Here is a 27,760-nt window from a genome sequence, read left to right on the forward strand (position 1 = left end):
ACTGACTGCCTCCTGCATGCCCCACACTGGGGATCATGCCTGCAACGGGGCATGTACCATGACTGGGAATCGAACCATAACCTTTTGGTTCATAGATTAATGCTCAGCCACCGGCCGGGCAATTAAAATTTTTTTAATTTAGTTAACATGAAAATTTGATGAGATTACATTTTAAACTCCAGATTCCCAGTTTCTCTGGGAAGAAAATTTAAATGATCACTCCACCAGTCTTATGCTCAGCATAATCGTCTGGTGCTGAGACAAAGGTGTCCTTTTAGACAAGACACAGATTTTCCAATTCTCCTCCCCACCCCAATGATCCCCACCACTCTTTTTAGAGAATCTGCTGCCTAGTTACCATGCCCTGAGCTTTTCCTAATATAGAGACATTTTATTCTATTCACATCTCTAGCAAAGGTGGGGAGGGGGATAACAGGACCCTAGAAGTCTACATTTCAAGACAAATAATAAGTGCCTAGAACAATACCTAGCACAGAGAAGATTCTCAAACAATATTCTTGGAATGAGTGAAGATAATATTTATTCTTTGTGTGTGAAGAATATCCCTATAGGTATGATATGAGCCCTCCCTCCCTACCCTACCCCACCCCCTATAAAAAAATTGTGCCATCATAGAAAGAAAAAAAAAAAAAACCACTACCTTTTTCATTCATGTAAGGTATCTGAGTGGTCTTTATAGGCATTAGAGTTTGCAACCCTTGGTCCAGGGAGAAAATTCTCAACTCCTCAGTATTATCCTTTAAGCCTGTCTCAACCTCACTTTCCAGGGATCACCCCACAGGTCCCACCAAATACCTCCTCTGTGGCCAGAGCCAATGACCTGGCCCAGCCCAAACAGGTCATGTATTTGTACGAAGCTCTTCCTTTGATCACATCTACCCCAGAGCCTGGAGGGGTCATTCCCCAATTCATTTGTCAGCCTGAAAAATCTCTTTGTTATCATTCCAGTCCCAGACTAAATGTAACCTCTTCTGGGAAATGTTTCTGACTCTTGCAGATAAAATTCATCATTTCTTTCTCTGTGCTCTGGTCTGCCTTTGTTAAAGAAAAAAATTAAATCTCAGAAATCAAAGATTAGGTGGCTAAGTGGGGAAAAAAAAAAAAAAGTTACTTTCAAGCAGGAAGTCCAATCCAGCACAGTCTAAGAAAACTTCAGATCTGCAGATGGGGAAGGAGAAATGGGGTTGTTTTCTAAAGCCGCAAGACCATGAACTGTCCCTTTCCTGAGTTAGGAAGGCAAAGTCCCAGGGTGTTAGCGACTGGCTGCTGACAAGTGGGTTTGTTTTCAGTTTTGGGTTTTGTTTGTTTGTTTGTTTGTTTGTTTTTTACAATACTATTTTTTTTTAAGAAGGCAAGTGCATTTAGATGAAATTAAGTACATGGTTCAACACCACTTTGAATTCCGTCTTTGCATCAGACTTCTGGAGTATAGCAGGATTAGTGCCTCTGTTACGTTTTTACCAAATGAGAATTTTTTTACCCAAGCACTGTTGACAGTATTTAATTATTATGGCTCCCAACCAGGGATGATTCTGCACCCCAAGGGGTGTCTGGCATGGTTGGAGACAATTTTGGTGGTCACACTGCATGTGTGTGCATAAGCACAAATAGCATTTGGAGGCCAGAGATGCTTCTAAACTTACAATGCATGCAATAGTCCCCCACAACAAAAAATGATCTGACCCAAAGTGTCACCATGCTGAGGTTAGAAAACCCTGCTCTAACCCATTTTCAAAGGGCAGTAAGTTGGAACTTGCTGCTTGTTAGGGCATAGCCTAAAGAGCCCAACGTTTTTTAAAAATTCACGCAGATTTTGTATTGTGTTTTTTTAAAAATAATCCTTTATTGTTGAAAGTATTACATATGTCCCCTTTTGTCCCAATTTGACCTCCTGCAGCCCGATCTCTCCCCCTGCCCCAGGCCCTCATCACCCCATTGTCTGTGGCCATGGGCCATGCATATATGCATACAAGGTTCTTGGTTGATTACTTCCCACGCACCCATCCTCCCCCACCTTCCCTCAGAGATTCCACACGCTGTTCCATATCTCTGGATCCACTCCGTTCATCAGTTTATCTTGTTACTTAGATTCCACATATGAGTGAGATCATGTGATACTTGTCTTTCTCTGACTGACTTATTTGAATTGTGCTCTTAATATGAAAAATAATGTCACAAACTGCTTACCATCAGTCTAGGTGAAGTTCCTGCTAGAGATAGGTGCTGTAGTTCTGTGTGTCCCCAACACATCATTTGTAGCAAAGGAGGTGAAAATCTGACTTTGAGAAGCTTGGGGCTAAGGTGAGTCAGTCCCTGTACCCTAACCAATGTCCACCAACCTGAGTTAATGAACCAGACCAGGGCCTGACCCAGTGGACACCTAGGTTTAGAGACAATCTAGCTTGGTTGGAGGTGGTCTTCTGGGTGAGGTTGTGGCATCCAGCTGCCTCAGCAGGTACATGAGGTGCCCAAATCAGGAGGTACAAGTGCAGTGTACCTTGTCAACAGGCAAGGACCAAGTCAGAGAGCTGATTATTTACCTCTACACCAGCACTCACAGAGGTAGAAGAAGTGATCCATGGAAGAAGTGAGCCAACCAGGCTGCATGGGTTCAGGAAACAAGTTTCAGAGGCAAAAGAAGCACCCTTGGAGCTAGGAGAAAGGCAAAGAATACATGAGAAAGGAGAGAGGAGAAAAGACAAGTGTGCTCCAGGGAGGGCACACCTGGGGAAATAAAGGGATGGGGAAAGGCATGAGTGTATGAGGGAGAGAGAAAGAGAGAGAGAGAGAGCATGCTCGGTCCTTCCTCTTAAGGGCTTTTATCTGGAAGTCTCAGGGGAGGGTCTCAATAGACTATTCAGAAAAAAAAAAACAAGATGGCAGCATAGGTAAACACCTAAACTGCTGCCTCGCACAACAATTTCAAAACTACAACTAAAAGACAAAACGGACATCACCCAGAACCACAGGAAAGCTGGCTGGGTGGAAATTCTACAAATAGAAGGAAAGAGAAAAGCACACTGAGACTCAGAAGAGATGTGGAAGGCAGAGGTAGGGAGACGTGAGTGCGGAGAGGACTGGCGCCTGAGTGAGTGGCTGGCTTTCTCAAGCGGGAGGGAGATGGAAGCTCCAGACTGTGCTGAACTCCAGTTCTGGGCGAGACTCTGAGAACCCAGATTCATTCGGGGGGGATCTGGACTGTCAGGAAAGAGAAAAGCACACTGAGACTCAGGGGAGCTGCGGAAGGCAGAGGTCCGGAGGCGCGCACACGGAGAGGACTGACTGCTGAGTGCGCCGCTGGCTTTCTCAAGCGGGAGGGAGACAGAAGCTCCCAACTGTGCTGAACTCCAGTTCCAGACGAGACTCTGGGAACTCAGACTCATTCAGGGAGAAACTGGACTGTCTGGCAGCGGGCAAAACTCGAGGGCGGCTTTCTCTCAGAGGTGCTTGCAGTGATTACTGAGGGACACTGAGACCCAGGGGCCTCATAGGGCAGGGCTGACGGGAAGCCAAGGCTGTCTGTTCCGCCCTGAAACTCTGCCCCATCCAAGCTGAGCAAAGAGGCTTTTGCAATTTTGCAAGTCTTGTCTCATAAGGGTGTCTCCAGCACAGAAGTTCTCCCAGCATAGACACAGCTGATCCTCACAGCCAATTGGCCTGGAGGTCAATTCCTCCCAGTGATACCAACAACAATCAAGACTTAACTACAACAAGACTGTGCACACAGTCCACAAAGGGGTGCACTAAGAGTGTCCACTTCAGGTAACTGGGGAGGCTGAGCCACTGGGCCCTATAGGACACCTAGCACACAAAGCTACTCTACCAACTCAGGGAAGCAGCAAAAATGCAGAGACAAAGAAACAGATCACAAATGAAAGAAATGGAGGAAAGCAAGCAACTGGATATCAAGTTCAAAACCACGGTTATAAGGTTTTTCAAGAATTTCCAATAAAGGCCGATAAATTTAGCAAGACCCTCGAGGATATGAAAAAGGACCAACTAGAAATTAAAAATACATTGACTGGAATAAAAAAATATTATACAGAGACCTAACAGCAGACTAGAGGACTGCGAGAATCAAGTCAAAGATTTGAAATACAAAGAAGCAAAAAATACTCAACCGGAAAAGAAAAAAGAAAAAAGAATCCAAAAATTTGAAGATAGTGTAAGGAGCCTCTGGGACAACCTCAAGCGTACCAACATCCGAATCATGGGGGTGCCAGAAGAAGAGAGAGCAAGATACTGAAAACCTATTTGAAGAAATAATGACAGAAAACTTCCCCTTCCTGGTGAAAGGAATAGACTTACAAGTCCAGGAAGCACAGAGAACCCCAAACAAAAGGAATCCAAAGAGGACCACAACAATACATATCATAATTAAAATGCCAAGAGCAAAAGACAAAGAGAGAATATTAAAAGCAGCAAGAGAAAAACAATTAATTACCAACAAGGGAGCACCCATATGATTGTCAGCTGATTTCTCAGCAGAAACTATGCAGGCCAGATGGGAGTGGCAAGAAATATTCAAAGTGATGAATAGCAAGAACCTACAACCAAGATTACTGTACCCAGCAAAGCTATCATTCAGAATTGAAGGTCAGTTAAAGAGCTTCACAGATAAGAAAAAGCTAAAGGAGTTCATCACCACCAAACCAGTATTATATGAAATGCTGAAAGTTATTCTTTAAGAAGAGGAAGAAGAAGAAAAAGGTAAAGATAAAAATTATGAACAACAAATACATATCTATCAACAAGTGAATCTAAAAATCAAATGAATAAAAAATCTGATGAACAGAATAAACTGGTGAATATAATAGAATCAAGGGCATAGAAAGGGAGTGGACTGACAATTCTTGGGGGAAAGGTGTGTAGGGGGTGCAGGAAGAGATTGGACAAAAATCGTACACCTATGGATGAGGACAGTTCAGGGGGAGGTAAGGGCAGAGTGTGGGGTAGGAACCAGGTGGAGGGGAGCTATGGGGGGAAAAAAGAGGAACAATTGTAATAATCTGAACAATAAAGATTCATTAAATTTTAAAAAATAGACTATTCATCAGCTTTCCTGGTGTGTCCCCTCAGGATGGTGGTCTCCACTGATTAGTCAGTGCCAGGGCAGGGAATCACAGTCATCACAGAAGGTCCTGATGTCCACTATGGCATCACCCCACCAGACCTTGCTGCTTTTCTGGGCCTAGAGCTGAAACACAACTGAGGTCTAGATGTTATCTCTGAGGTCTAGTTTGACGAAAACTCTGCCTCTGTGGTCAACAGACACGTGGCTTTGTTCTTAAGATTATTTGATGCAAGTCAGAACCAAATTGTCTTGAGGGCTTAATGCTTAAGGGAGTGGCCATGCAAGGGCTTATATGGGAATCACATGAGGCTTTTCTCCAGCCTCCTGGCTCTTCTCTAAGGGTGTCTACTGCATGACTAGCAACATGCCAAGGGAGGAAAGGTCAGGGAGGGTCCAAACTGCATGACCAGCAATATGCTAGGGAAGGAAAAGTCACCCAGGAGTTGAGGTACCACCTTATAATTGTTTGTTGCTAGACATCCAGGGCTTTCCATTCTGGTGATCTTCTGTACTCAACTTATTATTCCTCTTCTGCTCATGTCTACCTAACTACCTACTACAGGGAGGAAAGGTCAGAGAAAAAGAATGAGCAGCTAACCACCACCCCTCTGGACCAACCCTTCTCCAGACCTCTCTCCTAGAAGGCTTATCTCCCGTACAAAGGTCTCTATGTGGGGCATGGGTCAAGTGAGTCACACCTGGGAAGGAGAATGTCTTCTCTCTCCATCAGGATGAGTTCAGGCAGGCTTAGGAGTGCAAGGGAAGGGCCATGAGTCACTAATGATCAAGAAAGCCAAGGAATGGGAGAGGACAGAGCAGACTCCTCTGTTCTGTCAGTGTTCACAACCTCCCTCTTGACCCATGTTCAAGGGTACCCAAGGCCTTTCTGGGCCAGGATATCTAGGAAATTCCTTGACATGTGGAATGGGTAAACTGAGACAGGTAGCTGAACAAACTGGCTGAGCAATTTACAGCCAGATATAGAAGGTCACCAGGGCAGAAAGCTCTGGGTGCCTAACAACAGACAAAACTAACACCATACCTCACCCCCAGGGTGGTCTTTCCTCCCCTGGTATATTGATGATCATGCAGTTTAGACCCCCTGACCTTTCCTCTCTAGAGATAACATCTAGGCCTCAGTTGTATTTCAGCTCCAGGCCTATAAAAGCAGAAAAACCTAGAAAAGCTGATGAATATCCTATTTAGATCCTTCCCTAAGAGACCTCCCCTAAACTCCCAGCCTTTAAAACCCTCAAATCAGAAGTACCCAGTGCACTCTCTCCCTCCCAGCAGCAGGCCCCCTGCCTTTCCCTTCCATCTCTTCTTCCCCACAGGCATGCATCTCCTAAACTCTAAGGGATCCCAAGAGATTTGCAACCAAGGGAGCAATGGGCAGCGCCAGCTTGCCCTGGGCTAACCCCTGAACCTATCTCCAAGGCCCCCTTTTCTCTAACTTCTCAGTGACCTGACAACAACCCCACATAGCTTCTCTCCTGTTGCTTCTTCTATCCTAAGCCCTTCCTTGTTTCACTGTCCCCAGCTTTAATACACATATTGTCAAAATCACCTGGACTCATATTGTGAATTCTTTCCTGCACAAAGGAAGAACCCACACGCTACAGGCTGGTCCAAGGCAGATCCACTCCAGCCAGTCCCTTTCTGGTAACATTTTCTAGGCCCAGGGTCTCTCAACCTTGACACTATTAACACTTGGAGCTGGATAATTCTCTGTTGTAGGCTGTCCAGTACAGTGTGTTTAGCAGCATGTCTGGCCTCTATCTAAAATGCCAGAAGCATCTTCTCCACACCCAATGGTGACAACCAAAGATGTCTCCAAGTCCTCTGGGGATAGGGAGGAATCAACCCGGTTGGGACCTAGGAGGGCTTGCTGGCTCTTTACTCCTTTCTTATGCAGAAGAGAGGTGGGCTCTTAGCCTTTCTTATCTCCTCTCTTGGTGTTGCCTCTTCCTAGCAATTCCTGAAGATTATCCCTCAGGCTCTAATTACCTCAGGGCTTGACTGTGGCTACTTTCAGGGCAGTGGGTGAGGAATAAGTAAAGATGAGTTTCCAGGGTTTAGAGAAGGAAGGAAGAGCCAGGAAGAGACATGGGAGTCCCTGTCCTATAATAACCGAAAGCCCTGATGAACTGAGACAGCGCTCCCCAACAGAAACATAATGCAAGCCACAAATACAGGCAACATATGTCATTTAAATTTACTAATAATTACATTTTTTAAATTAAAATAACTAGGTGAAATTAATTTCAATGATATATTTTAATGAACCCATATATCAAAAATATAGTCCACTTCAATATGCAATCAATATTTAAAAACTACTCGAGATATTTTACATTCCTTTTTTCATACTAAATTGTTAACATCCAAAGAGTATCTTCTACTCACAATGTATCTCATTTGAACCAGCCACACTTCAAGCTCTCAGTGGCCATACTTGACTAGTGGCTACCATATTGGACCCGGCAGGACTAATGTCTTAGAGAGAGTGAGACTTACTCCTGCCCACCTTGCAGCACCAAGGAGCTTCTGGAAGCCAAGACCTTAGCTACCCAGTGAGGTGATCTGTTCAAGAAGATATTTGTACTTCAGAGATACCCATTTCAAATGGCTCCCATCCAAAACTGTGACATCCTCTTGGGCAGATAAACACAGCAGCCTCCCGGTTGTCTCCCTGGGCCTTTTCAGACACTAAGACCTCACCCATTTTACTCCACACCCCTTCGCAGGAAGAAAGTTATAAATCCTCTGGGTACAAATTAGCTTAACCCCACCCTATATTTATACTTTCTTCCAAGTATCCAGCCTCACATGCCCTGCTCCTGCCCTGGGATTGTTTGCTCATTGCTGGCCTAACCAAGACTGCAGATCTACGAGGCCCTGTGGACCCTGCCTTGTGTGCCATTATCAAGTCACTAGCCCTTCGCCCAGTTCTGCCTCCTGGTAGACATATGCCATGTTCAGTTGAGCTAGGTGACTCTTTGATTGATAAAGTCCCATGTCTTGTGGACAAATTCCTAATTAAGGCACCATACTTAGGATTGGGGCACTCAATGGAAATTTACAGCCTCTCATTGTGGGTGGAATCCTCCCCTTTCTTTGTTCTGCCAGGATATGCATCCTAAAATCAACTCATCCTGCCTCAAAGAAAAACCTGAGGGGCTTGGATGATAAAAGATAAAATGCTGAGGCTGGGCCCTGGCTGGTATGGCTCAGTTGGTTGGAGCATCGGCCCACACACCAGAAGATAGTGGGTCAATTCCCAGTCAGGTCACATGCCCAGGTTATGAGTTTGATCCCTGGGTCAAGGTGTGAAGCAACCAATCGATGTTTCTCTCTCACATGATATTTCTCTCCCTCTCTTTTCCTTCCTCTCTCTAAAATCGATTTTTTTTAAAAAGCCTACTAGATCACCAAATTGTCTGAGGATAACTTTCTAACACCGTTAAGTCTCCAATACTGACTGAAAGTGCCGGGGTGATAATGCAAATCTGATTATCTAAGTTCTCTGCTCCAAACCCTTCACTGAGTCCCCATGTCCCTCAGGGGAGAATTCAAAGAGCCTTGCATGACCTGTCAGGCCCCTCATGAACTGATCCGGTTGATTTCCTGGGTTGTTACTCAGCAAGCCCAGCCTCAGACCCTTCACTCCAACATCACTAAGATATTTACTGTGCCCCAAGTCAGTCTTTTTCCTCCATCTATATATGCTACCTATTTTCATGGAACATTCTCCCCGCTCCACTCAACCACCATAATTTACCCAAGATGTCATTTTCCACAACAAGCATTCCTGACTTCTACCATGCAGCCTGAGTCAATCCCCCACTTCCACATGTGCTCTCTTAGTCTGCCCGCATCTCTTCACACAGTATATTGTAATTATTGCCATAGCACTTTTTTTCCATTTCTTCAAGGACTCACACCTCTTCCACCAGTTTCAGTCTCCAGCAACTATTTTCTTTTACAAGACCCTGCCCAGAGATAAATTTTCCATGAAGGTGACAAACCAAGACTTCGGGGCTCCTTACCTGCCCAGACCATTCCAAGGCCCCGGGAAGGTCAGATGTTTTTTGTACAACCTTAAAAAGAAGACATATAAGCCACGATTGGTTAAAAACACTGTGTTTTTTTAACCTCAATTTCCCCTTCAGCATACTATCCCTCCCACTAGAGTGGCTGCAGGCAAGGGCAGGCCCAGCTAAGGAGTAGTTGAGGTAGAAATACACTATGCTTGTGATTATTGCATATATCTATGTGATTTGTAAATATTTTTATATTTAGTTATGTTATTGCAAATCATTCCAGTGGAGAATGGGTTCTAGGAGCACTGTACTGACTCACCCAGCATCAATCATGAAAAGGCAAAGCCAGAATTCAGACCATGGCGCTCACAGAGTCCACAGCATTCAGATGCATGTGGGTTTGAAATGTACAGAGCCAAAAGATAGCCTGTGGAAACCATTCCCAACCATCAGAGCTAATACAAATATTAGTATCATGCAATTTTTTAAATTTTTGTAATTTTTTAGTCAGCTTTAGAACATTTTTCATTTGCAATTTATTTTCTCATTCATTCCAAGTCATCATTTTTTATGTAGTCTTCCATTCGTTTTCTTAATGAGCTTTTTCCCCAAAATGATATAATCATAAAATTTCACATAACTTCTATTTATCCCTAAACCTATCCTCAGGACAAAGCTGACCCGAGTTGGACCACACATTCTCTCACTCAGAAATTGGAATTAAGGGTTCTGTGTCACTGGAACATGTGAACTTGGGAGCCCTGAGGTTACCACATTGCTCTCTGTAGAAAGCTAGAGGCAGAGAATTCTGTCTACTTTCCTGCCTACTGATTCCTGCCTTCTCCCTTCCAGTGGGGTCTGTTTTAGTTATCCATTGCTGCATAAAAATCACCCCAAAAGTTAGTAGCTTTAAACAACAAACATTCATTATGTCACAATTTTGCAGGTCAGGAATCCCAGAGTAGCTGAACTGAGTGGCTCTGCTCAGCCAGAACCTTGCACACTGTTGGTGGAAATATAAATTGGTATAGTCATTATGAAATGCAGTATTAAGGTTCCTCAAAAAATGTAAAATAGAGCTACCTTCTGATTCAACAATCCCTCTTCTGGCTATATATCCAAATGAAATGAAATCAGAATTTCAAAAAGATAACTGCACTCCCATGTTCATTGCAACATTATTCACAATAGCCAAGATAGGGGAACAACCTAACAGATGAATGGATTAAAAAATATGAGATATGGGAGAAACCAAGATGGCGGCATAGGTAAGCACCTAAACTGCTGCCTCGCACAACAATTTCAAAACTACAACTAAAAGACAGAACGGACACCATCCAGAACCACAGGAAAGCTGGCTGAGTGAAAATTCTACAACTAGAAGGAAAGAGAAAAGCTCACAGAGAATTGGAGGTACAGCAAAGGGTCTTTGTGCGCGCAGAGAGGAAGGGCGGCTGAGAGCCTGGCTGACTTTCTCTGGCGGAAGGGGGAAGGAAGCCCCCGACTGCACTGAACCCCAGTTCTGACTGCACTGAACCCCAGTTCCGGGCGAGCCCCTGGGGACCCACGCTGTTACGGGGGGAGTCTGGACTCTCGGGCGGAGACTCGGGAGCTGAGGAAGGCAGAGGTCTGAAGGTGCGCGCGTGCGCGCAAGGGCAAGGCTGACTGGAAGCCAAGACTGTCTGCTCCGCCCTGAGACTCAACCCCATCCAAGCTGAGCACAGAGGCCATTGCAATTTGGCAAGTCTAATCCTATAAGGCTGTCTCCAGCACCGAACTTCTCCCAGCATAGACACAGCTGATCCTTACAGCCAACTGGCCTGGAGGTCAATTCCTCCCAGTGATACCAACAACAATCAAGACTTAATTACAACAAGGCTGTACACACAGTCCACAAAGGGGTGCACCAAGAGTGTCCACCTCAGGTTAACTGGGGAGGCAGACCCACTGGGCCATATAGGAAACCTAGCACACAAATCTACCCTACCAACTCAGGGAAGCAGTGAAAATGTGATGTCAAAGAAACAGATCACAAATGAAAGAAATGGAGGAAAACAAATGACTGGATATAGAATTCAAAACCACGGTTATAAGGCTTTTCAAGAATATCCTAGAAAAGGCCAATAAATATAACGAGACCCTCGAAGATATGAAAAAGGACCAACTAGAAATTAAACATACACTGACTGAAATAAAAAATATTATACAGAGACCCAAAAACAGACTAGAGGAACACAAGAATCAAGTCAAAGAATTGAAATACAAAGAAGCAAAAAACACTCAACCGAAAAAGCAAAAAGCAAAAAAAAAAAAATCCAAAAAGTTGAAGATAGTGTAAGAAGACTCTGGGACAACTTCAAGCATACCAACATCAGAATTATGGGGGTGCCAGAAGAAGAGAGAGAGCAAGATACTGAAAACCTATTTGAAGAAATAATGACCGAAAACTTCCCCCACCTGGTGAAAGAAATAGACTTACAAGTCCAGGAAGCGCACAGGACCCCAAACAAAAGGAATCCAAAGAGGACCACACCAAGACACATCATAATTAAAATGCCAAGAGCAAAAGACAAAGAGAGAATATTAAAAGCAGCAAGAGAAAAACAGTTAATTACCTACAAGGGAGCACCCATACGACTGTCAGCTGATTTCTCAACAGAAACTATGCAGGCCAGATGGGAGTGGCAAGAAATTTTCAAAGTGATGAATAGCAAGAACCTAAAACCAAGATTACTCTACCCAGCAAAGCTATCATTCAGAATTGAAGGGCAGATAAAGAGCTTCACAGATAAGAAAAAGTTAAAGGAGTTCATCACCACCAAACCAGTATTATATGAAATGCTGAAAGGTATACTTAAAGAAGAGGAAGAAGAAAAAAGTAAAGATAAAAATTATGAACAACAAATACATATCTGTCAACAAGTGAACCTAAAAATCAAGTGAATTAAAAACCTGAGGAACAGAATAATCTGGTGAATATAATAGAATCAGTGGCATAGAAAGGGAGTGGAATGATAATTCTCAGGGGGAAAGGGGTATAGGGGGTTCAGGAAGAGACTGGACAAAAATCATACACCTATGGATGAGGACAGTGGGGGAGAGGTAAGGGTAGAAGGTGGGGTGGGAACCGGGTGGAGGGGAGCTATGGGGGGGAAAAGGAGAAACAATTGTAGTAATCTGAATAAAGATTTATTTAAAAAAAAAAGATATATAGCCAAAACCGGTTTGGCTCAGTGGATAGAGCGTCGGCCTGCGGACTCAAGGTCAGGGGCATGTGCCTTGGTTGCGGGCACATCCCCAGTAGGGGGTGTGCAAGAGGCAGCTGATCGATGTTTCTCTCTCATCGATGTTTCTAACTCTCTGTCCCTCTTCCTTCCTCTCTGTAAAAAATCAATAAAAAATATATTAAAAAAAAAAAGATATATAGCTGTTGCAATAAAGTAGCTCAATCATTGTAGCATCACATTTAAAAAAATATGAGATATGTCTCTGTCTACATAAATATTAAAAATGTGAGAGATATATACATATATATATATATATATATATATATATATATATATATGAATATTATTCAGCGGTTAAGAAGAAGGAACTCCTGCCATTGTGACAACATGGATGAAGCAGGAGGGATTATGCTAAGTGAAATAAATAGGTCAGACACAGAAGGACAAATGGTCTCACTGCATGGTCTCACTTATATGTGGCATCTAAAATAGTCAAACTCATAGAAGCAGAGAGGAGAATGGCAGTTGTCAAGGGCTAGGGAGATGGGCAAATAGAAAATGTTAGGGAAGAGGCATGAAGTTTCAGTTATGCAAAAGGAGTAAATTCTGGAGGTCTAATATATAACACTGTGACTATAGTTAACAATACTGTGATTTCATGCTAGAAATTTGCTAAGAGAGTAAATCCTAAGTGTTCTTACCACTTTATATTTAAACCATGTGAGGTGATGGTTATGTTAATTACAGTGATTCGCAGTATGTCATTAAATTGTATACCTTACATATATACAATTTTTAATTGTCAATTATGCCTCAGTAAAGTTGGGGGGAGATACCAGCAAGAGCTGCAGTCATCAGTCATCTTGAAGCTCAACAAGGAGGACCATAAGTGAATTTGTAATTCACTGGAGGAGCTGCTGTCCATGTGGCTCATTCACATGGTTGGTAGCAGGAGGCCTCAGTTCCTTGCCATAGGTCCTGTTGACTGTTCTCCCAACATTCCCCCAAAGTGAGTGATCTAACAAGAGAGCAGGGGGAAAGCCACAGGCCTTTTATAATGGCTATGAGTTGAATTGTACTCTCCCCCTAATTCCCATATTGAAGTCCTAACCCTCAGAATCTCAGAATGAGACCTTATTTGGAGATAAGGTCTTTACAGAGGTCATCAGGTTAAAATGAGGTCATTATGGTGTGCCTTAATCCAACGTGACTGATGTTCTTATAAAGGGAGAACTTGAACACAAAGACAGACATGCATACAAGGAAACTGTTGTGTGATTATGGCAGAGAGTGAGACAAATACCAAAAGATTGCCAGCAAACCACCAGAAAGCTGGGAAAGAAACTGATTCTCCCTCACAGCTCTCAAAAGGAAGTGACCCTGCCAACACCTTGATCTCAGACTTCTAGCCTCCAGAACTGTGAGACAATACATTTCTGTGAAGTCATCCAGTGTGCGGTACTTTGGTGCAGCAGCTCTAGAAAATTAGTGGAAGGGCCAAGTCTCCGAAGTCACACACCATAACTTCTTCCAGATTTCATTCACTAGGACTGAGACACTAAGTCCAGGCCAGGGGAAGGGAATTAAGCTCCAGCTCTTGAAAGGAGGACCATAGCCCTAGCCAGTTTGGCTCAGTGGATAGAGCATCGGCCTGTGGACTCAAGAGTCCCAGGTTCGATTCCAGTCAAGGGCATATACCTTGGTTGCGGGCACATACCCAGTAGGGAGTGTGCAGGAGGCAGCTGATCAATGTTTCTCTCTTATCAATGTTTCTAACTCTCTATCCCTTTCCCTTCCTCTCTGTAAAAAATCAATAAAATATATTTAAAAAAAAAGAAAGGACCATAAGTGAATTTGTAATTCATCACCAAGGCTGTGAGATACCTCTGTCACCTGATGATAAATCCTCTTCTTTTTGTTTAAGCTGACTCAAATTGGATTCCTCAGTGCTTCATTCATATGTGTTTATTAAGCACTTATATGTTACTCTTCTCTAATAAGTTTTGGAGGATACATTTTGAAATTCTACCTCCCAGGAAACTAATCTAAGACTGGGAATACCTGTTCCAAAAATTGATAAATACACTAATTATGTCAAAATAACAATACTTTATACTTGTATAGCACTTAGGACTTCATATGGCCTTTCCCAGTGGGTACCTACTCCAGAAATCTGTGGTAGAGATCAAATGAGAGAATGGCTGTGAAGTTTCCAAAAGCATGAAATGTTATTTTCTCTAGAGATGATTCATTCAATAGATAAGCAACTAATGTTTGGTTTTTATACCCCTATAGAAGGGCATAACACTTTTTATATAACTTCATACTTTCATGCATTCAACAAATATATAAGGTTTACTTTGTACTTCATGCTGGAGTTAGTGTGATGAATAAGAAAGTCCCTGCCCTCCAGGAATATAGAGTCTTGTATTAAAATAATTATCAAATTATGTGTCCTAACTATCTCTGGATGGCTGTGCCTGTCACCATTCACCTTTCCAACCTGGGCCTGCTTACTAAGAATCCCCCTTTTCTGAGCACTTGATAGAATAGTGAGGTCAAGACCCCCTGCCTTTGAGAAGTGACTGTTCTATCAGGGGCCAGATGGCCAGAGGAACGAAGTTGTCTGAAGTTTAATTTTAATGTGCTATGAATACTTTTTCCCTTTGCCTGCTGCAGGGATCTGGGCCAAAGACTGAGTGGGTAACAGCAATAGAGAGATGAAAAACTAAAAATGACAAACAAGGGACACAATGATACATTCTCACTTGAGAAAGGACTGCAGGGAGTTAATGTGGGTGTATGGAAATGATATGCAAATGTGACATACAGGCCAGCTCAAATTATTAGTCTTTTTATTTTACAAACCTGAGTGTTGGTTCACTGAGAACATTCACCTGGGATCTACTGCGTGAAAATATTGACTGCTAACCTCACTCACCTTCACTATCCATTTGATCTGGTGATCAGTGATGGAACATTTTTTCATTCTGGCCCTTGGTGTCTCATTTTAAATGACAGAGTTGGATACATAGTTTTCAAGGTTTCTTCCATCTTTTACATATGTTCTCAGTACACAGAGTAATAATTTCATTTGCCCTCATTATATTCAAGAAACCCACCCCAGGAATTGAATGCTCCTAGAAAGTCTAGAGTCATGGTGAATGTACGGGAGAAAAGGAGAAGATAAAAAACGAAGTTGTGGAAAGAATTAACTAGAGAGGGAAGGATAGGGAAAGATAGAAAACTAGAAATGAACCTGACAAAAGGTTGTAGAAAACCCTCCACAACCCCCTAGCTTCCTTAGAAATGCAGAACCACAGATAATCTGCTCTCTCCCAGCAGGAGCACATACCACAATACTAAATATACATTAGGTTCTCATTTTTTTTAATAGTTGAACTGAGACAAACTGAAATTCATTCCATTGAACTTATTGTCTCTATAGCTAGGGAAATTCCCAATTCTAGAGTGTCTGAGTAGAGGTTTGTTGCTCACCTGATGATGATGTTGAAAGTTGAATTATGCATCAGCCAATGCCTTTTGGGGGGACACCTGATGCCCCTTCCAAGTCTGTGATTCTACATTTCTATGACAATTTATTCAGATAAGATTGAATTTAGTTTCTTGCAACTCTCAAAATTTAGGCTGAGACACACCTCAGTCTATATTTGCAAAGCCTCCTGTAGCCTTCTCTTTCCCAGTTCCAACCACTTCCTCCTATATCCAATCCCCAGTCATCCTTTCTGGCCTAATTGGGAGGAAGTACCAGATTCCCTGGTCCTGTGACCTTTCTGAGTTGCTATTAGTCAATTTCAATTCACTTTTCTGTTTCTTTCATTTCCCCCAAAGTCATTTCTTTCTATTATTCAACCAATAAATATTGAGCACCACAGTGTACCCTGCGATGTTTGGAACTATATGGAATACAGAACTTGAAAACACCTTGGTCCCTGCCCTCCAAGGTGCCTATATTTTGACCGGAGGGGCAAAACTGCCACATGTTTAGTAATTAAAATGAGCTTAGAACAGTTTCTAACCAATGACTAAGTGGCATGTCCAAGGGAAAGTGCTGTAGGATTTCAAAATAAAGAAGTGTTGCTTTCAGTTAGAATGGTCTAAGGAAGGGAAAGTTTAAATTGGACATTGAATTATTGGAAAGATAAATTTGATTGGGGAAGAAAGAAAGCCATCATAAGCTTGAAGAATAAAACAGGAATTCGAGCAGGGCATTACTTGCAAAGCGCTGACTGCATGAGCACAGGGCCAGTACATGCCTGATGAGTTTAGCACAGAATAAACCGTGTTTCTGAAAGCTGTCATCCTCAGCATCCTCCGTTCTTGAGGCTGTAATCCAGCCACGTTAACACTGAGGGCTGTTTATGACTGAGGGAGAAAGCATTTTGTAGTCACTAGCTCTCAGAGGTTTATTGCTGATGCTTCCCACACTCAGCCCCATCCTAGGAAGGAAGCATATGCTGGCTGCTGTGAGCATTATTTGCAGGAAGGTGAGCAATCAGCCAGCTAGAAGAGAAGTTGGGGTGGGATAAGAGAGAAAGGTAGATGTAGCTGAAAGGCTGAGGTGACAGGCTGTAAGAAAGGTGGGAAAGAAGAGGCGTACCTGAGATATTATTTTTAGGAAGCAGAGATGTGTTTAGACAAATTATTTGCGACTTGCTGTCTGTGGCACTGCGCCTTTTCAGCACCCTCGTGAATGGACAGCAGCGCTTCCCCCAGGCTTGCTCTTCCCTGGAGATGATCATCTTGTTCCAATTCTACCTCACAGTCACCTTTTTCTTCTTCATCCCAATCTCATTTAGCACCCCAAGGAAAATCTACTGCATTAGTATGCAGTCAAATAGGTTACTCTTTTTGTCTTTGTTTCCAGGAAGACAAAATTATATTCAGCAATTGGTAAATCTAAACTGCAAGGCATAGTCAATATAAGCTATCATTAACTGGAAACTTGCTAAGTACTAGGAGTATGCTGCTACACACTATAGGTGCTGTATCTCATTTGGTTCTCTCAACATTCCTGTGAGGTAGGGGTTTTCAATCCACTTTACAGATGAGAAAGCTACTAATCATAGCATTATGTGATTAACCCTAGGGTACACCGCTAATAAATATCAAAATCAGGATTTAAACCCGGTTTAAGTAATTCCCAAAGCCATGTTAGTGTGGACCCCAAGATTTTAGGAGAGACATAAGTTAAATTTATTTTAATGTTATATTTTTAATGTGCATTAAAAATGAACAACTGTTATATTAAATACAAGGATTTTAGGAATGTTTTTTCTTAAGGTAGAGCTAGATTTAGTTCATTTTTAAATGAGTTGGGTTTTTAAAATATTAAGTAAATATTACAAGTAGCATGTAGATTTAGCAAACATCATGACTGACTTTTAGAAAACATGGCACTAGGCTAGACTTTACATTATTAAATGATATTTCTGGAAATGTATCCAATCCTCAATCTTTGAAATGTCACTATAGCATATAATTTCCTTATAAAATGCATATCCAACAAAGGCATGCTGAGGTGCAAATGCTGGGGGCTCAGCTAAATTCACTCACTAGAAAGTGACTCACCCCAAACACCAACGGGATGGTGCAGGTGGTTTGAATTCATTTTTCAGCAAAATTGCGAGTTTCATCTCTGATGAATCTTTAAGGTCATGGAACCGCACATGTAAATTTGATGAGTTCCTAGAGTCCTAGAGTTCCTTAGCTCCTACCAGGTTCCTTTCCTGCTCCTTTGGGTGTCTAAGACAAAGGACTTATCTAAGGCAAAGGAACCATGCATGGTCCCTTGCACACGGTAGGTATTGAATTGATAGCTATTGAATTAATAAACAACCTTAGCCAGTTTGGCTCAGTGGATAGAGCATCGGCCTGCAAACTGAAGGGTCCCAGGTTCAATCCCAGTCAAGGGCACATGCCCGGATTGTGGTCTCAATCACCAATAAAGGGCATGCAGGAGGCAGCTGATCAATGATTCTCTCGCATCATTGATGTTTCTATCTCTCTCTCCCTCTCCCTTCCTCTGTGAAATCAATAAAAATATATTTTTTAAAAATAATTATTAATAAATAAAGTAATGCCTACAGAGGTATGAGTGAATAGTAGGTATTATACGTAAGTAGAATTTAAACATGAAGGAGAAGATATTCAAAGTGGATAAGAGAAAGTTTCCATTTCTTCTTCATAGAGACAGCAGCATAAAAATAGACACCAAATCCATCCAGCTCAGGGTTTTTGACCCTCCGCTAACATCAGCGGATTAAGAAGTCACCTGCCTCCCCTACCAATCTGAGCCCAGTGTTGCAGACACAGCAACCACCCCTACTCCTTCTCCCTTATACATGCTTAATAAGCCAATAAGCCAAGTGCTTTCTTTCCCAGTTACCTTTATGGTGAGAGGTGACCATATATATGATCTACTTCTGGCCAACGAGCTTTCAGAAAAAATTAGCTACCTGGCTTCTGGGCAAGATATTTGTTCACTGATTAAAAGAAGTCTGCCACCACATGGCCAGCATGACTCAGTGATTGAGTGTTGACCTATTAACCAGGTGGTCACAGTTTGATTCCCATTGAGGGCATATACCCAGGTTGCAGGCTGGGTCCCCAGTAGGTGGTGTGCAGGCAGCAGTGAACCAATGATTCTCTTTCATCATTGACTAGAGGTCCGGTGCACGAATTCATGCACCAGTGGGGCCCCTTGACCTGGCCTGCGGGATTGGTCTGAAACAGGCTCTCCAACATCCCCCAAGGGGTGCCAGATTACGAGAGGGTGCAGGCCAGGCCAAGGGACCCCGCCAGTGTATGATTGGGGCCGGGGAGGGACACAAGAGGTTGACCAGCCAGGGAGGGACTGCAGGAAGGCTCCAGGGCATGTCCAAACCATCTCACTCTGTCCCGATAGGCCAGACCCCAGCGGCAAGCTGACCTACCGGTCAGAGTGTCTGTCCCCTGGTGGTCAGTGCGCATCATAGCAAGCAGTTGAGTGGCCTTAGCATATCATTAGCATATTACGGCCGATGGGATAACCGGACACTTAGCATATTAGGCTTTTATTATATAGGATGTTTCTATCCCTCTTCCTTCCTCTCTGAAATCAATCTATATATGTAATAGAGAAATATGCTAATTAACCAGGAAGCCATAACAGATCAACTGGACAGGAGGAGGTTGCACATGCAGCGTCAGGGGCGGGGCGGCAGGGGCCTCTGTGCGCCTATGCTGGGGGAGGGCCTGATCAGCAGCGGCCGGGGCTGCTCCAAAGGCCGGAGAGGGAGGCAGGGCCAGACCAGCAGTGGCCACGCCTGCTGCAGGGCCCGGGGAGCGAGGCAGGGCTGGACTGATGATTCAAGGGTGGGCGGTGCCACGCAATTTCAAATCGCATGCCGGGCTCCTAGTAAAAATATATTTTTAAAAAAGGAATCTGCCACCAAACTAGTCATAAATTGTTTACATTTTGTTCCATATATATATATATATATATATATATATATATATATATATGTATATATATATATATTATATAATATATACACATGATAGACAATTTATATGAAATTTTTTCCAAACACAAAACACTTTAGTGAGTAATTCCTAAGAGTTGGTGATTCTCTTCCTAGCCAGTACAGTTATCAAAATCAGGACAGTTTACAGTGATCTAGTACTGTTATGTAATCCACAGCTCATATTCAAATCGTGTCAATTGTCTCCAAGATGTCCTTTATATTTTTACCCATGTACCCACCCAGAGATTATTTAATCCCAATGTCCTATCATTTCCTGGTACTTTTTTAATGTCCAAGCATGTCCTTTGACTAATGCTGATACTTTGCTGATGCCCTGCCCTGTCCTGCTCTTGGTCTTCCAGTCGGGTAGTGCAGTATCATCACAGCTCAGCTGAGCACCCACTGGACTAGACGCACCTCAATTTATATTAGCAATTAAAAAATTATGTATTTAACAATGAACCTAACTTCTAAACACAGGAAATGTCAATGGGCATAAGGAGGAACCAAGGGAATTGTTCACCTGAAGCAGAGATGCACACAGATCATTTCCCCTCCTTTTCCTCTGTGACTCACAGACCCACAGCCACGCCCCCTGCAGTGGCCTCAGCTGAGCCCAGCATGACGCAGTCTCAGGCGAGGTGTCAGCTGACAAGTGAATAGGGAGGAAGCTGTCCCCCTCCCTCCAAGCACAGTCAGAGGTAAAGGAGGGGAAACGTGACAACGGAAATGATCTGTGTGCATCTCTGCTTCAGGTGAACAATTCCTTTGGATCCTGCTTATGCCCATTGGCATTTCCTGTGTTTAGAAGTTAGCTTCATTGTTAAATACATAATTTTTCAATTGCTAATATAAATAAACTACCCATTCTGTTAACAAGGCCTCCAGTGCCTCCTCAGATGACTCCCTAATAGCCTAAGCCAGGAGAGCTTCTTAGAAAGGGTCAGACCCCAGAATCCCTGGTCCATATGCCTCCAAATCCCCTCGTGCCCCACCACTGTGGAGACACAAAGTGAGGAACTGAGCCCTAGCCCTATCTAACCCTACACCCACCCTTTGTAGAGCTCAATGTCACCAATTCGACCAGCATTAGAGCCCAAGATAGGCCCTTGTGTCCAGCAGAGAAGCCCCCTGGGTCATTTAGAAATAACTGGGTAAACTGTCCCCCAAGGTCTCTGCAAGTTCCCAAGGGGAAGATGACTTTTCTTCATCCAAACCTCAGCATCCTGGAAATAGATGGGAAGGCTCTACGTGGTCCTGCTGAATCTTCCTGCTGGCAAAAAATTAACCAAAAGTTCAACTCCTCAAGGAGACTCTAGCCTCCCTCCTCCTCAAGACCAAAGTATGTGACCAAAATCTATAGGGGAAAATCTCTTCTTCCCTGAGGTCTGAACCTTCCAGGACCTCTGGAGAGGATATGGGGGTAGGGGTGGTTAAGGACCTCCCCAGAGCCTTCAAAGCCACCTGGGATCAGGAGGGCATCTAGCTATCTTTATAAACTGACAAGACTGGGATGTGTTCACAGCTCTGGTCCCGAGTATCACATTCTGTTATCCTACGTGTGTGCCCTGTCATCAAATCTGGATGAGTAGCTATCCCAGAAACAGCTCTGAGGAGGAGAACCTGATGGACACAAGCTGGAGTGAGAGTGAGTCCCAGAATTTCTCCACATGGCTGGTCCAGAGGATTTTGAGTCTTCACTGCAGCTATAACAAGCTGGGGAGCACCATCTGCTAAGGTTTGTATTTGTCTATTAAAAAGTCTACGAGAGTTTATTCAGAAAGCTGAGGTTGCCTGTTCTCCTTTCTCTCTCTCTCCCAAAATCCACCCCATCCTGCCCCATCCCCTACTCTGTCCGCCTTCAAACATTTCCTGAGACCCCCACTGCCTTCTAGGTTATCAGATTGACTGTTGTGGTATCACAGTGCTTGTGTTCAAGTCACCCTACTCATGGTCCCAGGCATCCCCTGGGGGGTCTTGGAACGTATCTTCTGCGGATAAAGGAGGACTACTGTATCAAGTGCCTACCCCTTTTCCAGAAGTATGCCATTGACACACATTGTCTTTCAGCCCTCACAGAAACTGAGGAAAATGAGGCTCAAAATTGTTGAGTAACTCTATCAGGTTTCCTACTTTTTTCCAATGCACCTTTGCCTAGTAAATGAGTTTAATTCTCACTTAAGGCTGTTGCACTTTCCCATCTCCTCCATGGAGCCCCACCTTCCTCATTCCTCCTGGCCCAGCCCTGCTCCTCCTCTCTCTGAAGCCTTCCCAGATGACTCCAGTGGGTTCCTACTGCGAAGGGGGCACTAACAAACTTCACTCTTATGTCATGAAAGTGAAGCCATCTCTCAACAGAATTTCAATTTCCAAAATGGCCTAAGCCATGTCTCACACAATTTTGAAAATTGTTGTTTAAATACTTTTGAGCAACCACAAATGTTCAAATACTTTCAGATAACAGTAGTTGTTCAAAGATTTGCTCTTCATTGGATTTGAAACTTAGAAGAGTCTCTTGTTTTCAGACGTTATAATGTGAAAGGGAAGCAAAACAATCTTGTGGGGACTATGGGAGAGAAAGACTTAGAAATCTTGACAAAGCCCTGTTAAACAATTCTCTATACATCTGTGTAAGTAAAATGCAATGGTCTCAAAAAGAATTCAGTTGGGTAAGGGAAGGCTGACTAGAAGGGCTGAGGGTGAGTTTGCAGGATTTATGGAAGAAAGCTGGAGGCAGTTTGCAAACTGAGAACCTCATAGTACACCTGTAAGGCTGTTGGTCAAAGTCACCACAATTGAGACTTACTGAGAGTTGAGCCTCTGAAGGAATTGAAAGGCCAGCTGGGAACTGGGATGAGAGTAGTAGAGGATTAGAAGGGAATGCAGTTTGAACCATGGAAAGATGGTGAGAGGTGGGAAGGTGGGGAGGAGGACAGAAAACTTTATTTACTGGAGAAGAAGATACGAGCTCAGCCTAAATACAATGCTGAGAGTGACTTGTGTGTGTGTGTGTGTGTGTGTGTGTGTGTGTGTGTGTGTGTGTGTAGGGAATTGAGCTGCCATCCTATCAGAGAAAAAGGAAAAGATTAATAATCATTGTAAATCAAAGACTCATGGACAAGAACTAAACCCCTAAGAAAGTTAGAAAAGAGTAAACACAAAAGATACCTGAGTGGAGATACGAGTACAGGGCAGGAAGTTGACTTTGTTAGGTTAAACTTCAAGACTGACTCATGTGAGAGGATTCTGCCATACCACCAGAACCCTGACTTTTAGGGTTGCATATTCTAACCTTTACAGTAAGCAGAAGTTTGGTCTATGAAGTGGGGATGGGGTGCTCTAATGAATTCAGTGAAGCGGAGTGGGGTGTTCCAATGAATTCTATAAAGTCCCATTATCACAAGCCCAGCTCTGGGAAGAAGGAGAGGTAGCCGGGCAGAAGGTAGAGTCCTGAAACTGACTAGTTCTTCTAAGGCCACGGTCTTCAAACTGGGATTGGTTACCCCTGAGGGTAAGTGAAGAACTTTCAAGGGATTCATTGGCAAAACAATTTTAAAGAAAGCAATTTCCAGAACCTCAGTGTCTACTGAGAAAAACCAATGTTCATGAGAGTTTATCTGTGATGAGGGTAATGTATCCTTTATCATCTTCTTTTTCACAATTGCCCTTCTCCCATTTTGAAAAGAAGTGCAGGCTTCTAACCCATCTTGAATTTCAGTATGTCATTTCACCAGCCTACAAAACTTCCAGGCTCCCACACAGAGATAATTTCATAAATAGGTGCTGAAAAAGTAAATTACTTTAATGACTGCTTATAAAATCCTTTTTAAGTTAGATGGGAATCTTTCAACAAAATGGAGGGAGAATCTTCTCAAATTGACCAATGATGGAGCGTTTAAAATAATTTTTGATGCTGCATCACTATGTGATTCTTGGCATTAACTAACAAGGAGTTCAATGAGTTGAGTGGCATTATCATTTAAAAAAAAAAAACTCCTTATATTCCTATCCATTTATGTTAACAATGTTTCTCAGAACTTCCTTCTTTATAGACAAAATATTTGATTGGCCAAGGTACTCATATAGATCCTTGTGAGCTGGACAGACCCTCCTAAACTTGTCAGTTACAATCAGGTGTAGCATCTCCTTTTACTAGACAAATTCACATGGCTTCTTTTTGTGTTGCCTGGGGCTACACTGGCACAAAGATCCACAGCCAGGCAGGAAGTTCAGGGAAGATGCACTCACTCACTGTCAGATTGTCAGGACCAGATGTGATCTTAGACGTCTTCCATACCAAAACTTGACTTTGCCAATGAGGAAGCAGAAGCCAAGATAGAAAATTGTCCAAGGTAACAAAGCTAATTTTAGGCAACAGAGCCAGAACTAGAAAGCAGGTCTCCATCCGGTCACTCCAAGTGCTCTTTCGGTCATACCCTGTTCCTGTGACAACAGGTGGAAACAAGGCTGTTCCATATTCTTCTGCAAAATGGCACCACATTTCCTCCTTATCCTCTAGATAAACTGTTTGACATGGATGAAGAGGTCAGTGAGGTTTTCCTAGGACTGATTTCAGGATATACCCCAGACCCTTGAAGAGGAGGGAGATGAAGTATAGAATAGAGAGGAAAGTATGGGGAGAGGGTATTTCAAGTCCTCCTATGGATAAAAATAGTGGAAGAGAGACAAGCAAGCACTAAACCACCATTTCCAACATGGTAATGTCCCAGGTGACAGTCAACTCTATAGATTCTCAGAGGACAAAATGGTTTTAATACAGAGGAGGGGCTGCCCTGAAGGATGTTTAAATAGAAGACAAAATGAATACTGATACATAATACAACATGGATGAGCCTTGAAAACATTAAGTGAAAGAAACTAGACACAAAAGGCCACATATTACATGAAGCTATTTATATGAAATGTCCAGAATAAGCAAATCCATAGAAACAGAAAGTAGATTAATGGTTGCCAGGGCCTGGGGAAGTGGAAAGTGATGGGGAATGACTACTAATGGGTACAGGGTTTTCTTTTTTGGGTGATGAAAATGTTCTGCAATTAAGTAGTGGGGATGTTTGCATACTTGTGAATATACTAACAACCACTAACTTATTCATTTTTAAATGATGAATCTTATGGTATGTGAAGGATATCTTGGTTTTTAAAAAGACAATGAATTGTCAAATAGAGTCATAAGCATATTTGTCAATACAGGCATAAGATATTGGGGAAGAAGCCTTACATTTATCAATCACCTGGTGTGTCCCAAACATTCAAATATTTTACTTTTTTTTTTTAGACCACACAGAAACCCTGAGAAGTAGGCATGTTTTCTTCATTCCACAGATGAGAAAACTAAGGCTCATAGATGTAGCTTATCCAAGGTTACATAACCAGTTAGTGCCATAGTCAGAATTAAGGCAGGTCAGCCTGACTTCACAGCCCATGTTCTGCCCACTATAGCATGATATTTTTATTTAGCTTCTTGTGACTGTTCTCCCTCATTCCAACTTGCACAGTGGTGGGCATGTTTGAGTAATACTGTTTGGGTGATTATCAATTGTCACCTCTGCAGATGACACCTAGAGAACTAGCCCTTGCCAGTGGCAACCACACCCGTTACCCAGTTCATCCTGCTGGGATTCTCCAAGTATCCAGATCTCCAGGAGCTTCTTTTTGGAGCCTTCCTGCTCATCTATGCCATGACAGTGGTGGGCAACCTGGGGATGATGGAGCTCATTCTCACAGATTCCTGTCTCCATAGCCCCATGTATTTCTTCCTCAGTGTCCTCTCTTTCCTTGATATTTGTTACTCTTCTGTGGTCACACCCAAGTTGTTGGTCAACTTTCTGGCCTCTAATAAGTCCATCTCTTTAAAGGGCTGTGTGGCCCTAACCCAGGGGTGGGCAAACTTTTTGACTCGAGGGCCACAATGGGTTCTTAAACTGGACCGGAGGGCCGGAACAAAAGCATGGATGGAGTGTTTGTGTGAACTAATATAAACTCAAAGTAAAGGAGCGGAGGGGAGAGCAAGAGAACCCTCCGCTCTTGCCGTAGTTTGCCCACGGCTGCCCTAACTGGTTTGGCTCAGTGGATAGAGCGTCGGCCTGCGGACTGAAAGGTCACAGGTTTGATTCTGGTCAAGGGCATGTACCTTGGTTGCGGGCACATCCCCAGTAGGAGGTGTGCAGGAGGCAGCTGATCGATGTTTTTTTTTTCTTTTTGTTTTTTTTTTAATATATTTTATTGATTTTTTACAGAGAGGAAGGGAGAGGGATAGAGAGAAACATCGATGAGAGAGAACATCGATCAGCTGCCTCCTGCACACCCCCTACTGGGGATGTGCCTGCAACCAAGGTACATGCCCTTGACCGGAATCGAACCCGGGACCTTTCAGTCCACAGGCCGACGCTCTATCCACTGAGCCAAACCGGTTAGGGCTGATCAATGTTTCTCTCTCATCGATGTTTCTAACTCTCTATCCCTCTCCCTTCCTCTCTGTAAAAAATCAATAAAATATATATTTTTTAAACATATTTTATTGATTTTTTACAGAGAGGAAGGGAGAGGGATAGAGAGTTAGAAACATCGATGAGAGAGAAACATCGATCAGCTGCCTCCTGCACACCTCCCACTGGGGATGTGCCCGCAACCAAGGTATATGCCCTTGACCGGAATCGAACCCGGGACCCCTCAGTCCGCAGGCTGACGCTCTATCCACTGAGCCAAACCGGTTTCGGCTAAAATATATTTTTTAAAAAAATAAAGGGCTGTGTGGTCCAGCTGACCTTCTTTGTGGTACACGTCACAGCTGAGAGCTTCCTGCTAGCCTCCATGGCCTATGACCGCTTCATGGCCATCTGCCAACCCCTCCATTACAGTTCTGTCATAACCAAGGGGACCTGTCTCCAGCTGGTGGCTGCTTCCTATGCATTGGGTGGAGTTAAGTCTGTTCTCCAGACTGGGAATGTCTTCGCCCTGCTTTTCTGTGGGCCCAACCAAGTGACACACTACTTCTGTGACATCCCACCCCTTCTCCAGCTGGCGTGTGCCAACACAGCCACAGCAAGGGTGGTCCTCTACATCCTCTCTTCTCTGGTTACCCTTGTGCCTGCTGCAGTCATTCTCACCTCCTACAGCTTGGTCTTGGTGGCCATTGGGAGGATGCGCTCAGCAGTTGGGAGGGAGAAGGCCCTCTCCACGTGTGCCTCCCACTTCCTGGCCATTACCATTTTCTATGGCACCGTGGTTTTCACATATTTTCAGCCTCATGGATTCACTAATGATACCAGTGACCAAGTAGTGTCCGTCTTCTACACCATCATAATTCCCATGCTCAACCCTTTCATCTATAGCCTCCGAAACAAGGAGGTGAAGGATGCTCTGCAGAGGAAGCTCCAGGTCCACATCTGTCCCTGCTGAGCCCTGCAAGGCTGTTTGTTGGCTTGAGAAAGGCATAACATCTTCCAAATCACATTCTGCATTGACCTAACCAAGAGCAGCCCTGGTTTTGAAGGAGGTGAAAGAAGTGGAGAAGAAACAGCAAATATCATACTCTGTCCAGAGCACTGCAGTTTTTAAAGCATCTTTATATCCATTATCATATTGAATCTTTGTCACCGTGTTGGGAAGCAGCATTGTTACGATGATTGCATTTTATGAATGAAGGATACTTGACTCTGTGAAAATAAATTAGTTACCTGAAGCCATACAGTTAGTGAGAGAATAAGTGTTCGACATCAGAACTTCCACAGCAAAACAAAGGAAATTTCAATTATACCACAGCCACAAGTTAAGTCTTTTATTGGGAGCTCATCCTAGCTTTCAAAAAATATCAGACAAGGGCCAGAACAGTCATTTCTGTTT

The 27,760-nt window shown here is 43.3% G+C and overlaps 1 protein-coding gene across 1 annotated transcript in view; it reads left to right on the forward strand.

Moving 5' to 3' along the window:
• LOC308233738 (uncharacterized protein) overlaps nt 1-27,316 on the forward strand; it is a gene marked incomplete at both ends in the record, with an annotated part of 51,552 nt that extends 24,236 nt beyond the window's left edge. Inside the window, 5 exon segments of the mRNA XM_080640686.1 lie at nt 789-859; nt 24,350-24,439; nt 25,470-25,510; nt 25,512-25,773; nt 26,663-27,316. Coding sequence (XP_080496812.1) covers nt 789-859; nt 24,350-24,439; nt 25,470-25,510; nt 25,512-25,773; nt 26,663-27,316 — 1,118 coding nt within the window.
• Nucleotides 27,317-27,760: the final 444 nt, after the last annotated feature.

The sequence above is a fragment of the Plecotus auritus genome, assembly GCF_963455305.1.
Source record: "Plecotus auritus genome assembly, chromosome: 9".
In the NCBI taxonomy this organism is placed as follows: Eukaryota; Metazoa; Chordata; class Mammalia; order Chiroptera; family Vespertilionidae; genus Plecotus; species Plecotus auritus.